Raw genomic sequence first — 17,232 nt, forward strand, 5'->3', positions numbered from 1 at the left:
CATGCCTGCCAACACTGCTTATTGTTAGGACACTTGGATAGTTTTTTCCAGCTAAGGTTGGCAACCTTTTTCATACCCCTTTCTCAAAACTCATATGTCAGCTGTGCTAATTCCATGCTGTGCAAATGAGTATCGCCAGCCCACAAGTTTTGAAACTGCTTGTGGTGCTGGCATTTGGTAGGAAGAGGCATGGGTAGGAGGATTTTCCCTGTGCGTACCCGGGTCACTTCAGACTCCTGGGTTTTACCTCCCTTCCAGTAGATGGAATCAGAGAAAGTTTTACTGACACTGTCACTTAAGCTGGTGTGCCACCTGCAGTCAGTCAGTAATTCTCAGTCTCCAGCAAGGTGGTGCAAATCCTGCAGTCTGAGAAGAATAAAAAAAAAAGGATTTTAAAAGTATTCTTAGGGTTAGCATTATTTATTTATTTAATAGTTTTTATATACCGAATTTTCATGCGAGCATATCAAATCGGTTTACAGTAGTTAGCAAATATTCATTTAAAAATATTTGCATTTCCAAAAGAAAAAAGTAGGTATATAGTTTCATAATGTACATAAAATAGTAAATTAAAAATAGGCTAAATCTAAAAATTTAATCAGAGAGACAGTATAGTAGGAGTAGAGATAATAAAATCAAAAATATATACATTACCTTGGTATAAATTCAGCAGTTTGAACTCATATTAATAACTCTTGGAAGGCTTGTTTAAAAAGCCAAGTTTTAATGCCATTTTTTTTAAATAATTTGATGTCTGCTTCTAGTCGTAATTCCTGTGGAATAGAATTCCATAGTTGGGGTCCAGCAATAGAGTTTTTTCTCTTACATTATTTAGATGGGCAATTTTAGGGGAAGGAATTGGCAACATCCCTGTTCCGGTTGATCTAGTGATTCTAGAAGGGATGTGGAAATGAAGTGATGAAGTTAGCCATTCAATTTTTTCATTGTATAGGGTTTTATGAATTAGGGACAAGATTTTATGCTGAGCCCTGTATTTGACCGGTAGCCAGTGAAGTTCTTTCAGTATTGGGGTGATATGTTCGGATCTTCTAGTTCCTGTCAGAAGTCTAGCTGCTGAATTTTGCAGAAGTTGCAGTGGTCTTGTAATATTTGCAGGTAGGCCTAAAAATAGTGAGTTGCAGTAGTCTAATCTTGACAAGACAAGTGCCTGTAAAACGGTTCTAAAATCTTTTGGGAATAGGAGAGGTTTTAATTTTTTGAGGATATTTAATTTAAAGTAACCATCGCTTATGATTTTTTTAACGCAAGATTTCATTGAGAATTCGCCATCTATGAGGATCCCTAGATCTCTTACTTCTAGGGAGATGAGGTCATTTTTTGCTGCTTCTTGAATTTCAAGCTCTTTAGTCTTGCTTAATTTGGGTGAGATGTATAGAATTTCAGTTTTATTAGTGTTAAGGGAAAGATTAATTTGGGTTAATACCTTTTCAATGGCGGATTGGTATATATCCCAGAGCTTGAGAGTTTGGTCGATAGAATTTTGAATCGGTATTAAAATCTGAACGTCGTCAGCATAGACAAAATGTGTTAGAGGCCTGATAGAATTCTGCACAATGGGAGCATATAAATATTAAAAAGGGTTGAGGATAGCGAGGATCCCTGAGGTACTCCATATTGGAGATCGATTGGTTGCGATTCGTTGCATCACTACTTAGCCCTTCCTGAAGGTTAGTAGATCCTGCCGGGGGCCATCCTTTCAAGTAGAGGAGTGGACGAGTGGGAGGTTGGAAACACCTGGGTCTGTCTGGATCCTTGACCCACTGAGAGGGGATATAACTGGTGGGACCAGTTTCCCCTCCTCCCTCCTACAGGTGGACAGCCGGAGCCTGCAGCTGCAAGTAGGGAAGGCTTTTGTATAAAGTTTTGGGAGGAAAAAAAAAAGGTCTCGCTGTTTTTGCTTTTTGTTGTGCCAGTCAGGTGCTTTGATTGGGTTTCGCTGCGTTCCACGAGGACGTCGGGTGATCTTGAGGTCTGGTTTTGGTAGTGTTGGTGCAGGCGACCTGGTGCAGCTTTTATAAAAAAAAAAATGTAATTTTACAACAATGCCGTGCGGCATGTGGGAGATGCACGTGCCTCTCTCTCTTCCTGGCACTTGCTCCTGCTGCATCTTCAGGGGGAGAAAGCAGCTCATAGAGCCTCAGATAGACAGGGATCCTCCGCAGGTAATGCAGAGGGAGCTGAACAGCCTGAAGATGTCTTCCTGATTTCGGCGGAAAAGGTGGCCAGTTTATCTTCTTTTGCTGCCGTGACTGATGGCCTGCAAGGATATTGCCCTGCTGCCACTGCTGTAGCCAGCAGATTGAAGACTCTCAGAGCCCTGGGGGACCCGGGATCCTCTGCTGGGGAAGGAGGACGACGACCTCCTGGAGTCAGATCCAGATGAATCGGGATGTCCACAGTCTGCGCTTAGAAGGCTTCTGTGATTAAGGAACCTGGTCTGCAGATGTTTTGTCTGTCTCAGCTGGGATTGCTCCCTTTTAAGGAGAAGCTTCTTTTTGATGAGGACTTGGAGGAGTACAAGCTTCCAGAGGACAAACCAAAGGTCGGCAGAGATTTCTCTTTGGCATGGGCTCGTTTCCGGTTGAACCGATGTCCCCGGCAGTCTCGTTCTTCGGGAGGAGGTCAGAGACAAGGTGCTGGGAGGCAGCAGGCTTGGAATCAGTCCTTTCAAGGCCGTAGACCAATCAGAAATGGTACCAGTCAGGGAGCCTTCGGTTCCAAGTCCTCCCAATGAAGCGAGGCCAGCCTGCTCCTCCGTTCTAAAAATCGGAGGTCAGTTAACATCTTTTCTTGAGTGGGCCAAGATCACATTATATCAGTGGGTCCTAGTGTGATAGAACACGGTTACACTTTAGAATTTGCTCATCCGTTTAAAGGATTTTTTCATAAGGTCCCCTTGCACTTATGAGCAGAAAAGACAAGTAGTTCGTGAAACTATCAGTCTTTGTTTGTTGGGGGGCCATCGTCCCAGTACCGGTCAAGGAGCAGGAAACAGGAATGTATTCCATTTATTTTGTGGTCCCAAAGAAGGACTGCGCTTTTCTTCTGATTCTGGATTTAAAGAAGGTGAATCTGGCACTTGAGGTACTTCATTTTCCGATGGAAATGTTAAGGTCGTTGATCACTGTAGTGCACATAGGGGAGTTTTTGCCTTCTCTAGATTTGACCGAGGCGTGTATCCATATTCCAGTTCGTCCAGACCATTAAAGGTTTCTCAGGTTCATGATCCTCTGAGATCATTTTCAGTTTTGTGCCCTGCCTTTTGGGTTGGCAACAACACTAAGGACCTTTACAAAGGAGATGGTCATAGTGGCAGCAGATCTTCGGCAGGAGAGCATCCTGGTTCGCCCGTATTTGGACTGGTTGATTCGTGCAAAGTCAGAGGACCTTTGTCACCGTTCGGTGGCAATAGTGCTTACGATCCCTTGGCTGGGTTGTGAATTTGCTCAAGAGACAGCTAATACTGTCTCAAGTTCTGGAATTTCTGGGAGTGTGCTTAGACACTGGGCTCGGGAGAGTTTTTCTTACCAAGGAGTGGATTGTCAAGATCCAGGGACAGATTGGCAGTTTGTTAGACAGGGCGGTTCCCAGTGTCTGGGATTATCTGCAGGTTCTTGGGTCTGTGGCTTCCACTTTGGAATTGATCCTGGTTCCCTTGCTCTTCCCCCTGAGGGCTTCCCTCTGAAGCCAGCCTGTGGAAGTGTCCTGGAGCCCCAGAAGCAGGAGAGTATCTTGCTGTCCCCTTTCTGTCCTTCCTTGGGGAGACTGGGGCCTTTCAGGAACATCTGTGCAGTTAATTTTTTCCTTGCTGTGTTCGGTCTGCTCAGCTTTGAGGAGGAGAGACTCGTACGGCTTGTGCTGTCCGTTCAGCACCCAGACAGCGGTGCGTGCGGCTGCAGGGGCTTTATTTTTTCCTATATGATTTGCTTCGCACTTTAGCTAGGAACATGGTGTCCGTGCGAATGCTCCTTCTGGATCTGCAATTAGTTGACGGATGTTTGGTCAAAGGTGCTAATCTCCCTTTTAAGGGGCAGTTCGCTGAGGACCTGGAGAAGCTGATGAAGCATCTGGCAGACTCTTAAGGGGGAATAGGTTGTCAGAGGATAAGAAGGGCACTAAAAAACCTTTCCGTCTCACTCTCACTTCCAAGAGATGAGGTTTCGTGTCAGCAGAAGTTCATCCAGTTCTTCACAGAAGCAGGGATCAGGACAGTAGCGGTCCTTTCAGGGGACCCTAAGATCAGCCAGAGAGGGTTCCAGACAGGGGTCCGGAAGTGTCAAGCCCACCCAATGAAAGTAGGCTGGTCCACTCCTCCCTCGTGGCTGTCAGAGGAAGGGCTGTCCCGTTCTTACGAGCAGTGGACCAGAATTACCTCGGCTCAGTGGGTGCTAGAAGTAATGAGACACGTCAGAATTTTCTCAACCCCTGAAGGAGGCCTTTGTAGTGTCCCTTTGCACTTCGCCTGCCAAGCGAACGGTGGTGCAGGACAATCTGCTACTCTGCAGCGATTGGAAGCCATCCTCCCAGTGCTGCTCAAGGAGTACAGTCAGGAAAGGTATTGTGTATTTTGTGGTTCCCAAGAAGGAGGGCTCATTTTGGCCCATTCTGGATCTGCAAAGGGTCATTGCGACATTGTGCGTTCTATGTTTTCGGATGGAAACATTACGAACAGTGATTGCGGCGGTACGCGTGTTAGCTCTCCTTGCGTTTCTCAGGTGGACAGTGAATTTCTCCAAGAGCAACCTTCAACCCTCCCAGGAGTTAGATTTCCTGGGGGCCCACATCGACACCCGGGTGGGCGAGGTCTTCCTACCTCTTACGCGAGCTCTCAAGCTGATCGAGCGGATTCAGACTCTGATTTCGCTGCCTTCCCCAACGGCCTGGGACTACTTGCAAGTCTTGGGATCCATGGCTTCCGCCATCGATCTAGTCTCCTGGGCATTTGCTCATATGCGTTCGTCGCAGAAAGCCTTGCTATCCCATTGGCAGCCGGTGTCGGAACAGTTCCACATGGTCCTTCCGTTCTTGGACCCTACAGTCGCTGATTTGCAGTGGTGGCTGTCTCTCCCCCATCTCCTTCAGGGAATGCCGCTCCAAACTCCACCACCGTGTCATTCATCACTCGCTAAGGAGGCACCCGCAGTTCCCTGATGGCCCTAGAATCCATCCGTCTCTTCGCATGGGCGGAACGGCATCTGCAGTGACTGGCAGCCTCCCACATCACGGGCAAGGAGAATGTTCAAGCCGATTTCCTCAGCCGTCACTCGCTCGATCCGGGGGAGTGGGAGCTCTCGGTCGTGGCCATGGCTTTGATAGTGGACAGGTGGGGTTCCCCCCCCCCCCCTCCACCTCGACCTCATGGCGACCCAGTGCAACTCCAAAGCTTATCGGTTCTTCAGCCGCTGGAGGGAGCACGGCTCGGAGGGCGTGGATGCTCTGGCTCTCTCTTGACCGGCGGACGTCCTTCTGTACGTGTTCCCTCCGTGGCCCCTGGTGGGGAAAGTTCTCAGAAGATTAGAGCTCCACCTGGGACCTGTGGTTCTGGTAGCACCCGGGTGGCCACTATGGCCATGGTTTGCAGGTCTCATCAGCCTGGCAATGGATGGACCCCTCCGACTTGGTCATCTCCCTCGTCTACTTCGGCAGGGGCCTGTCTTTTTCGACCAGGCCGATCGCTTCTGTCTAGCGGCCTGGCTTTTGAACAGCGACACCTGTGGCATAAGGGCTATAGGGAGGAGGTCATCTCCACCTTATTGCGGGCCCGGAAACAGTAGACTCCTCTGGCTTACTTGCGTGTCCGGAAGGTCTTTGAATCTGTTTGTGCGGAGTCGGGTGTGTCTGTGTGCTCCGCCCCGGAATCGTTGGTCCTTTTCTTCCTTTAGAAGGGCCTTTCCTTCCGTTCTCTGCATGTGCAAGTTTCTGCTTTTGGCTCCCTCAGACGTTGGGTAGGCAGCCATCCCCTAACGGGCCACCCGGACGTGATCCAGTCCTTGAAAGGCATCAAACACAGCCACCTTCTCGTACCATTTGCCCATCGTGGAGTCTTAACATAAGAACATAAGAAAATGCCATACTGGGTCAGACCAAGGGTCCATCAAGCCCAGCATCCTGTTTCCAACAGTGGCCAATCCAGGTCATAAGAACCTGGCAAGTACCCAAAAAACTAAGTCTATTCCATGTAACCATTGCTAATGGCAGTGGCTATTCTCTAAGTGAACTTAATAGCAGGTAATGGACTTCTCCTCCAAGAACTTATCCAATCCTTTTTTAAACACAGCTATACTAACTGCACGAACCACATTCTCTGGCAACAAATTCCAGAGTTTAATTGTGCATTGAGTAAAAAAGAACTTTCTCCGATTAGTTTTAAATGTGCCCCATGCTAACTTCATGGAGTGTCCCCTAGTCTTTCTACTATCCGAAAGAGTAAATAACCGATTCACATCTACCCGTTCTAGACCTCTCATGATTTTAAACACCTCTATCATATCCCCCCTCATTCGTCTCTTCTCCAAGCTGAAAAGTCCTAACCTCTTTAGTCTTTCCTCATAGGGGAGTTGTTCCATTCCCCTTATCATTTTGGTAGCCCTTCTCTGTACCTTCTCCATCGCAATTATATCTTTTTTGAGATGCGGCGACCAGAATTGTACACAGTATTCAAGGTGCGGTCTCACCATGGAGCGATACAGAGGCATTATGACATTTTCCGTTTTATTCATTATTCCTTTTCTAATAATTCCCAACATTCTGTTTGCTTTTTTGACTGCCACAGCACACTGAACCAACGATTTCAATGTGTTATCCACTATGACACCTAACTTGGTCCTTCGGGCCCTCTGTGCAGCTCCGTTCGAGCCTCTCTGTCGCACTACGCTATAAGATCTTACTCTCAAAACTGTTTTCCTAGTCTCTATCTCCTCCGCTCAACGGCTCTCCGAGATTCAAGCGTTGTCCTGTCGGGAACTTTTCTTGCGCTTTTCTGATTCAGGGGTATCCCTCAAGACTGTCCCTTCCTTCCTGCCAAAGGTTGTTTCCAACTTCCATGTTAACCTATCGGTAGTACTTCCTGCCTTTTCCCCAGAGGACATTGCGGATCCGATTGGGGGCGATCTTCGTAAACCAGATGCCAAGTGGATTCTCGGACCATCCTTTTGTCCTCAGGAGTGGGTTTCTATGCCCACTATTGCGCGGTGGTTGAAGCAAGCGATCTCCTCGGCCTATTTTTGCCAAGATCGGGCGGTTCCCGAGGGCCTCAAGGCTCATTCGCTACGTTCCCAAGCTACTTCTTGGGCGGAGTGCCTTTCGGTCTCCCCGCAGGAGATTTGCACGGCCGCCACATGGTCGTCCTTGCATTCTTTTGCTCAACATTACCATTTGGATGTGCAAGCTCCGGTGTTTGGTTCGTTTGGGCGGCAAGTGCTTTGAGCGGGACTATCTCAGTCCCACCCGGTTTAGGGAAGCTTTGGTACATCCCACGGTCTGGACTGATCCGGGTACGTACAGGGAAAAGAAAATTAGTTCTTACCTGTTAATTTTCGTTCTTGTAGTACCACGGATCAGTCCAGACGCCCTTCCCTGTCTGTCTTTCTTTCTGTCCTCTCGACAGAATCCGATCCGGGCAGCGATATGTAGCAATTTTTCATTGCAGCAGCTCCTTGCCAACGAGTCATTATCCTAGGAAGAAGCCCTCCAGGTTCAGGACTCAGAGGCTGCTGGACAGGTACTTGTTTAAAAAGCAAAGCTTAACCTAACCACAAAAGACGTCGTGCTGACACCATGGTCCTGGCTGATGCGCGAAGCAAATCGTAACCTAACAACTTTAGACCGGCTCATGAAACCCCCAAATGGGAACAGTACCCAAGGTACTCGGAAGAACTCAACTGATCTGCAAGAAAAGAGAACAACTCATGACAGAATAGCGTGGACTCTCCAAATTCCAATAAGACCCAAAATAGGGCAGGACATACAAAATACAATTCCTCTCCGTAGGCATCCCAGCTTCAAACCATGAAAAAAAAATTCAGTAAAAGAATTAGATATTCTTATAATTCGATAAACTGTCTCTAAATTGTACTTACCATAACTTTAATTCTTCTAAAATGCCACTTTGAAAGGTCAGTGATGCTGGTGAAAAATTGAAGTTCTCAGTCTCCTCTTGCTGGCAGGGAGGTATAGCCCACTTGTCTGGACTAGCATGGCAGGATTCAAGGAAAGAAAATTATGTAAGATAAAATTTCCCTTTATTTAACGTCCAGTACCCCTTCCTGAATATGTAGCCTCTGAGGTCTCCTGTGCTGTCTAATAAAGCAGATGCTGGCTGAATTTAGTTTTCTGATGATGCTTCATATTTTCATTATAAGTCACAGATGCTGCTACTTAGCAACTTGTTTTATAGTGGAATTTTGTTCTTTTTAAAATAAAGCAACAATTGGGTAACTTGCAGCACTGTTCCCACCTATTTTACAACTGAAGCAAACTCTAAGGAATTTTGACATCTAAAATGTTCTTAGGCCAGCAACCAATCTCGCTTTCTACTAGGGAGTTCCCTGTACGTACCTGGATCAGTCCAGGACAGCTGGGTTTTGCCTTCCCTCCAGCAGATGGAGACAGAAAAAGACTGCGGACTCTGACCTACACCCCTGAGGTGCCACCTAGTGTCTGCCAGTATTTTTCTTTTTTTTTTTTAGGTTTAACAATTTTTATTGATGCATATAACGGTAAGGTACATCAACAACCTTAAGATACAGAAAAAATATAGAATGCATCACAGGTTTATGTCCCCCTTCTGCCCCCTCCACCCTTCCCCCCCCCCCTCAAAGATCCTCTGCTAAATGAGTCCGCAACAGATTAAGTAAGGTAAAGCCCTCACCATCACCACCATTAACAACAGTATGCAGAATCAATGTTACAGTGAAACGAGTTGGATAGAAGTGTCATGTATGGATAGAATAACATTGGATCCACACCCAGCCCTGCAAAGGCAAACCACCAGAATTTGCAGGGATAAACTGCTACAGACAAAGAGAACACATCAACAATGGTCAGGTACAACAGATATGACAGTCACACTTGAGATATGGATGTCCAGGAAGTCCGCCAGGCCAGATAAGGGTTCCAAATGCGGTGAAAGGATTTCAGCCTCCCATATTTTTCCGCTGTGAGTTTATTCAAGGTACAAATGTGGTCCGTCCTATGTTGCACCGCAGCCAAGGATGCACCTGGCTTATTCTTCCATTGGCGCGCAATTTCAAGTCTCGTTGCGATGCACACTTGTGTACAAAAGGCCGAACAAGCCTTGGAAGCTTCCCGATCAAAGTCACTCAGCAAGGCACCCTCAGCTGCTAGACGTATCGAGGAAGCAAGCACCTCAGAGATCCAACATTCCACCTTCCTCCAGAGAGGCTGTATACAGTCCCCAGCCCACCACATATGGAAAAACGTACCCTTGGTATCACAGCCCCTCCAACATTTCCCATCATGCCCAGGTATTATCTTCCCCAATCTATCAGGGGTCATATACCAACGATAGAAAAGTTTATAACCATTTTCTACAAGCAATGCGGACACTGAAGCTTTACTAATGCATAAAAGAATGCGATCCCAGTCCTGAGTAGATATATCCCGTTTGAGATCAACACTCCACGCCAAGATATGACCAGTGTCTGCCAGAATCCTAGTATTTAGTAATTTATAAATCTTTGAGAGCAACCCCCTCGTTCGCTGTGGATTAGAGCAGTACCCTTCAAAGAGAGTTTTCCCCTTAGACAGGTCCGCTGACACTCCATTGGTGGAACAAAAATGTGCAAGCTGATGATAAGCTAGGAACTCAGTGGCCGGTAACCCCGAGTTTTCCTGTAGGGAAGTGAAAGAGAGCAATTTATCACTCCCCCATATGTGTGCCAGCCGAGTTAGGGATCTGGCTTTCCAGGCATGGAATGCTGAGGCTGGGAGGCCCGGCCCAAAGTCCTTATTATGATATAGACTAGTTAAGTAAAAATATCTCTTAGAGCCCACTAATTGTGTCTTCCACTGAGCCCACATGGATAAAGTATGTTTGGTGGTAGGCAACAGAGCCTTGCATTCCAGCCACGTGGAACGCGGTTGCCAAGGCATTGCATCAAGTTTCATCTCTGGTACCCTATCCTGCTCTATAAGGACCCAGTGCTTCATAACCGGCTCCCCATGCCATTCAATAATGGGTCTTACTTGGCCCGCCACGAAGTACCATTGAAAGTTAGGTACGCTAAGACCCCCTTCCAATCTAGTTTGATACAGCACCTGTCTCCGAATGCGCGGTGGCCGCCTGCGCCAGATAAAACTAAAGATGCGCCTTTGCCAAAGTTTTAGTGCCGCATTTGGAATAGCAATAGGAAGAGACTGAAATAAGTAAAGTAGTTTGGGTAAAATGGACATTTTTACAGTAGCTATACGTCCCAACCACGATATTGGCAAGCGATGCCATTTATCCAAATCAAAAAAAATTTTCTTAATGAGAGGCGGGTAGTTATAGCTAAAGAGATCTTTCGGGTGGCTAGTGAGATAAATTCCCAAATATTTAAGCGTGTGATGTGCCCATTGCCAGTATTTTTCTGTCTCGAGCAGATGGCGGAGGTGCAAAACCTAGTGTCTGATAGAGGTACTGAGTTTAGGGTTGGATTTGGTCTGACTTTAGTCTCTTTGCGCTTGATTTTACAAGGGAAGCTTAGTTTAAGAATCCCTTTAAATTAAAAAAAAAGTTTGGTTAGAGCAGTGATCGGACAGTTGCGAGTAGCCTCCCAGGAGGTTGACAGGTCCTGGTGGGACCATCCCCCCTGGTATTCGAGGCTGGAGAGCAGAGGGTTGGGAACCCTGAAACTGCTGCAGCGAGGGCTGATACCGGGGGTCCCGGCTCACTTACCTCAGCCAGCCTGTCTTCAGCCAGGTAAAAAAAAAAATACCAAACACAAATATAGATAGATATATATATATAGATAGATAAATATAGATAGATATATATAAATATATAATTGTGTTTGGGGCTCTCTGGCCGTGCGTCCGCTCTGTTTTTGTTGATTTTTGCCGCTTTCCCGGCCCTGTTTTTGACAGGGAAATCCGTCCATTCGCAGTTCTTTTTTCGGTGAGAGTCAAAATCGAGGCCGGGGATATGCCTCATGGTGCGGCCTGTGGCAGTGCGCGTTTCCGCGGATTTCCCGCGCCAGGGTCTGCACAGCCTGTTTGTGAGGCGGAGAAGGTCCATCGGCCTCACAGGTCACAGGAGGATTGGGCTGATACTTCGGATAGTGATCCTGAGGGGGCCTCAGATGGGTCGTCTTCCTCGTTCTCCTTGGACTTGGTGAAGTTTTTTCAGAAAATGTTCAAGGCATGGAGAGCGTCCAAACGCAAGAGGGGCAAGGTCTCTGAGGTTCCCTCGTCCCGTAAGCGTCCCAAGTCCCCGCCGGTGGGGGGGGGGGGGGGGGGGGGATACTAAGTCTAAGCACCCTCTCAGATCCGTATCAGGTCTGGATGATTCGTCTTCGTCAGATCTATCTGATGGAGGAGACCCTACCCCGCAACACCTTCAGGGAGTAGACGCAGGCCAGGATGGTCAGCCCCTGGTGTCCAAGCAGGGAGGCGCTTCTGCGGTGAACGGTGATGATCCCAAGGTGGTACGCTTTTTCCAGAGAGATGAATTGGGTCCACTTATCCCGAATATTCTGGAAGAGCTCGGAATTGAAGTCCCATAGGAGGATTCGCGTATGGGAGCGGTGGATCCCGTGATGTTAGGTCTGAGGTCCGGCTCGCTCTTTTCTCTTTCATATGTCGGTCACTGACCTCTTGTTCCGGGAGTGGGACACTCCGGATCTAGGTTTGAAAGTCAGCCGCGCTATGGATAAGTTGTACCCACTACCGGAGGATGCACTAGAGCTGCTCAGGGTACCCAAGGTGGATGCGGCAGTCTCTGCAGTCACTACAAAGACCACCATCCCAGTCATGGGAGCGACGGCCCTAAAAGATTTCCAGGACCAAAAGTTGGAGGTACAGCCTAAAAGATATTTGAGACCTCCTCCCTAAGAGTGTGGGCGGCCATGTGCAGCAGTTTTGCTCTGCATGTGAGCCTGCGTTGGGTGCAGCACTTACAATCTATGGCATCCTTTTCGGAAGTCGACGCGGCTCAGGCTGGTCATTTGGAGGCGGCGGTGACTTACAGTGCGGATGCACTGTATGATATCCTGCACACGTCGGGAAGAACAGTGGTCTCCACTGTTTCGGCCCGCAGGCTCCTTTGGCTCAGAAATTGGTCGGCAGATGTCTCCTCAAAAGCTCAGCTGAGTTCCTTATCTTTCAAGGGAAAGCTGCTCTTCAGCCAACAGTTGGAGGACATGATTAAGTCTCTGGGAGAGAATATGGTCCACAAGCTGCCAGAGGACAGGCCCAGGAGCAGTGGCTCTCTTCCTCAGAGGTCCAGATTCCGGGGGAATTGTTTTTGGGCCTCACGGTCTTCTGGATCCTCCTCTCGTCAGGCTCCCAGCCATGATGGATTCGGCACGGTCCAATCTTCTTTGATGGCTGTGTCCAGATTACTACGGGGTGTGGATTTGGAAATTCCCTCTTGGATAGTGGTAACCACCAATGCCAGCCTCTCCGGGTGGGGAGCGGTTTGAGGAACAGTAGTGCAAGATCAGTGGATGAGGTCAGAGTCGTCTTGGTCGATCGATTGGTTGGAGACCAGAGCGATTCGGTTGGTGCTACAGGCCCTCCTTCCCTTAGTAGAGGGGAGATCAGTGCAGATTCTCTCAGACAATGCGATGACGTGGCTTACATCAGTCGTCAGGGCGGAACTCGAAGTCATCCGTTGGCGATGGAGGCTCAACTTTTAATCAGCTGGGCAAAACAGCACCTGTACAGGATAGCAGCCTCTCACATTGCCGGAGTGGACAATGTGCAGGCTGATTTTCTCAGCCGCCACCAGTTGGATCCAGGAGAGTGGGAACTCTCCGAGGCTTTCAGTCTCCTGTTCAACCGATGTCCAGGCCCGCGATGGACCTGTTAGCGACGTATCGCAATGCCAAAGCTCCTCAATTTTTTTCAGTCATCGAAGAGAGCCTGGAGCGGTAGGTGTAAACTCTCTGGTGCTTCCCTAGCCAAAGGACATTCTGTTGTACGTCTTTCCGCCATGGCCGTTGGCAAGATTCTACGCCGCATCGAGGCTCATTCGGGTAAAGTGATAATCGTCGCACCAGAGTGGCCGAGGCATCCGTGGTTTGCGGACCTTCTCAATCTAGCGGTAGACGGTCCACTGAGATTTCATCCGTCCCCGAGTCTGCTGTGACAAGGTCCCGTTTATTTCACAGAGGTGCATGGCTTTTGAAAGGCGGAGATTGAGAAATAAGGGTTACTCGGAGGAGATGATTACTACGCTTTCGCAGTCCCGTATACCTTCTACCTCCATAGCCTACGTCAAGTTTGGGGTATTTTCAAGGACTGGTGCCTGAACCACGCGGTGGAGCCGTCCAGAGCTACTATTCTGGATGTTCTGACCTTTCTGCAGGCAGGTCTAGTAAATGTCTAGCCTTCAATTCCCTACGAGTTCAGATGGCAGCCCTTGAAAGTTTTCAGGGAAAGGTACAGGGCCTCGCTCTAGCGTCTCATCCGGATGTGGTTCGTTCTCTGCGTGGCGTTAAATATCTTCGTCCTCCGATTCGGAACCCCTGTCCTTCGTGGAAGCTCAACCTGGTTCTCTATGCCCTTTGGTAATGCACCTTTCGAGCTGCTGACACGGGCGACCTTGAAAGATCTGGCGTTGAAGGACGTTTTCCTCGTGGCTATCGTATCGGCGCATTTCGGAGCTACAGGCCTTATCTTGTCAGGAGCTCTTCTTAAGGATTTCTAACGAAGAAGTTTCTTTACGAACGGTTCCCTCCTTTCTTCTGAAAGTAGTGTCCTCTTTTCATTTGAATCAGACGGTGGCGCTCCCATCCTTGGCGGGCCTAGCTCTTCCTGCTTCCAAGTCTAGGGAGTTAAGACAGTTGGACGTCATACCTTTGCCAGACATTATCGACTGGATGTCCGGACCCCAGAGCCCAGTTCTTTGGGAACAGTGTACTCTGAGCGGGACTCTCTCAGTCCCACCCTGGTTAGGAAAGCTTTGGTACATCCCAGCTGTCCTGGACTGATCCGGGTATGTACAGGGAAAGGAAAATTGGTTCTTACCTGCTAATTTTCGTTCCTGTAGTACCACGGATCAGTCCAGACGCCCACCCGGGGGAAAATGGAGAATCTACTCGGCCGGTAGCTGATCAATTTTTCTGCAAGTTTTATTGAATGCCCCCCTTTTCAGGGAAAAGTTTTGGGCATGTTGTTCATTCATTCATAAGATTTCCAGTGTTTTCTTTTCCTCTGGTCTTCAGGGGGAAGTGGTTTTATGGCTGCCGTTATGGTTTTTTAAATTTCTGCTTGGGTACAGTATAATACTGGCAGACACTAGGTGGCACCTCGGGTATAGGACTAGAGTCTGTCTCCATCTGCTGGAGGGGAGGCAAAACCCAACTGTCCTGGACTGATCCGAGGTACTACTGGAACGAAAATTAGCAGGTAAGAACCAATTTTCCTCTGTGTAGATGCCAGAATTCATAAGAGCAATAAAAAGCAGTACAGTCATCTGCAGGGACTATACCATATCACTTCAGTTTAGCAGCAGCTGATAGTTATTTACCAAGTTTATTGTATTTCTGTAATTTGTTTAAAAAGAAAAATTCAGTATTTCAACATCTTTATTTTTGTTTTCAGCCTAGTTACAGCCAGAGCTATAACCAGGCATCCTACAGTCAGAGCAGCGGAGGAAGTAGCTACAATCAGAATTACAGCTATGGGAACTACAGTGGATATAACCAAGGTTACAGCCAAAGCTACAGCCAGCCTCAGAGTGCTCCTACTGCTCCTGCTCCTGCTCCTGTACCACCCCCACCTCCAGCCCCAGCTCCACCTCCAGCTCCTGTCCCTGCCCCAGCTCCAGCACAAAGCTACAGTCAACCCAGCTACAACCAGTATCAGCAGGTAAGCCACAGGAAGTGGAGCCAAATACTGGTAGCTAAGCTAATTAATTTCTTCTTTCCTCTGCACTCAGGCAGGCCAATCCACACCAGTGGTTATGTACTCCTACCAGGAGATGGAGTAAAGCTGACTCGCTGACGTCACTATCCCAAAATCAGCCTGCCAGTATTCTTCCTCTTCAGCAGATGGTGGACATGCAGCTCTCTTGTGAAGTTTGCTTGTAGGGGGAAAAAAAAAAAAGAGACAAAATAAGATTTGGACGCACCATTTGAGCTTCTGAGGTGACACCCCTTTGATCCCTCCCTCAGTTGAACGCTTTGCCTGGAAGCCTGACCAGGCAAAGACTTAAAAGTAAAGCGGAAAAGAGGACATGGAAGTGCTCGTGGTAAATGTGAGAGAAAAAGTAAAAAGTCATGAGATAGGTGGCGATGTCCTTTCGTGGATTACAAACTGGCTAAAAGGTGGAAACAGAGAGTAGGATTAAATGGACAATTTTCTCAGTGGAAGGGAGTACGCAGTGGAGTGCCTCAGGGATCTGTAATTGGGACCCTTATTTTTCAATATATTTATAAATGATCTGGAAAGAAATACGAGTGAGGTAATCAAATGTGCAGATGATACAAAATTGTTCAGAGTAGTTAAATCACAAGCAGATTGTGATAAATTGCAGGAAGACCTTGTGAGACTGCAAAACTGGGCATTGAAATGGCAGATGAAATTTAATGTGGATAAGTACAAGGTGATGCATATAGGGAAAAATAACCCATGCTATAGTTACACAATGTTAAGTTCCATATTAGGTGCTACCACCCAAGAAAGAGATCTAGGCGTCATAGTGGATAACACATTGAAATTGTCGGTTCAGTGTACTGCAGCAGTCAAAAAAGCAAACAATGTTGGGAATTATTAGAAAGGGAATGGTGAATAAAACAGAAAATGTCATAATGCCTCTGTATCGCTCCATGGTGAAGACCGCACCTTCAATAATGTGTACAATTCTGGTCACCACATCTCAAAAAAGATATAGTTGCGATGGAGAAGGTACAGAGAAGAGTGACCAAAATAAGGGGAATGGAACAGCTCCCCTATGAGGAAAGACTAAAGAGGTTAGGACTTTTCAGCTTGGAGAAGACACGGCTGAGGGGGCGGATATGATAGAGGTGTTTAAAATCATGAGATGTCTAGAATGAGTAGAGGCGAATCGGTTATTTACTCTTTCAGATAATAGACTAGGGGGCACTTTTAAAGCTAATTGGAGAAAGTTCTTTTTCACTCAGCGCACAATTAAACTCTGGAATTTGTTGCCAGAGGATGTGGTTAGTGCAGTTAGTATAGTTGTTTAAAAAAGGATTGGATAAGTTCTTGGAGAGAAGTCCATTACCTGCTATTAATTAAGTTGACTTAGAAAATAGCCACTGCTATTACTAGCAACAGTAACATGGAATAGACTTAGTTTTTGGGTACTTTCCAGGTTCTTATGGCCTGGATTGGCCACTGTTGGAAACAGGATGCTGGGCTTGATGGACCCTTGGTCTCACCCAGTATGGCATGTTTTTAAGAGGATTTTCGAAGTTTCTGCCCTGGGTATTCGTGCTGCAGTCTGCAGTAGCTACATGCTCAGGGCAGGCCTCTGCTGGATGCAGCAGTTGCTCAGCGCCAAGGATTTGGAGCCTCAAGAGGCTAAGCAGGCGAAACACCTGAATGTTGCCGTCGCTTATGGCACGGACACTTTGTATGACCTTCTTCGCACCTAGTCGTAGACAATGGTGTCAACAATCTCTGCCAGGAGGCTCTTGTGGCTCCGTAACTGGGCTGCGGATGTATCTTCAAAGGCTCAACTCTGTGCTCTTCCTTTTAAAGGCAGACTACTCTTCGGAGAGGACTTAGATCAGCTAATAAAGCAGCTGGGTGATAAGGTGCATAAGCTCTCAGAAGATAGGCCGAAGGGGCAGAAAGCTTTCCCCTTGGCTTGCTCTTGTTTTTATGGCCTAAAACATTTCCAGCAGAGCGCGGGCCAAAGACAGACCTCGGAGAGGTTCCAGTCCTGGTCGCAGGCCTACTGTGGGTGTAGATCAGCCCGTGATGGTTACGGGCAGGGGCCCAGCCGGGCTAAAGCTGCCCAATGAGTTCTGGCCGGCCCACTCCTCTGACCCGGTCATAGGGGGTCGGCTGACTTTTTTA

The 17,232-nt window shown here is 47.6% G+C and overlaps 1 protein-coding gene across 1 annotated transcript in view; it reads left to right on the top strand.

Annotated features, from left to right (window-relative positions):
• HNRNPUL1 (heterogeneous nuclear ribonucleoprotein U like 1) overlaps nt 1-17,232 on the top strand; it is a 173,085-nt gene that overhangs the window by 146,757 nt on the left and 9,096 nt on the right. The window contains exon 14 of the mRNA XM_029571581.1: nt 14,788-15,054. Within this exon, the coding sequence (XP_029427441.1) occupies nt 14,788-15,054 (267 nt within the window). The remainder of the gene's footprint in view (nt 1-14,787; nt 15,055-17,232) is intronic.

The sequence above is a fragment of the Rhinatrema bivittatum genome, chromosome 11 (assembly GCF_901001135.1).
Source record: "Rhinatrema bivittatum chromosome 11, aRhiBiv1.1, whole genome shotgun sequence".
NCBI lineage: Eukaryota > Metazoa > Chordata > Amphibia > Gymnophiona > Rhinatrematidae > Rhinatrema > Rhinatrema bivittatum.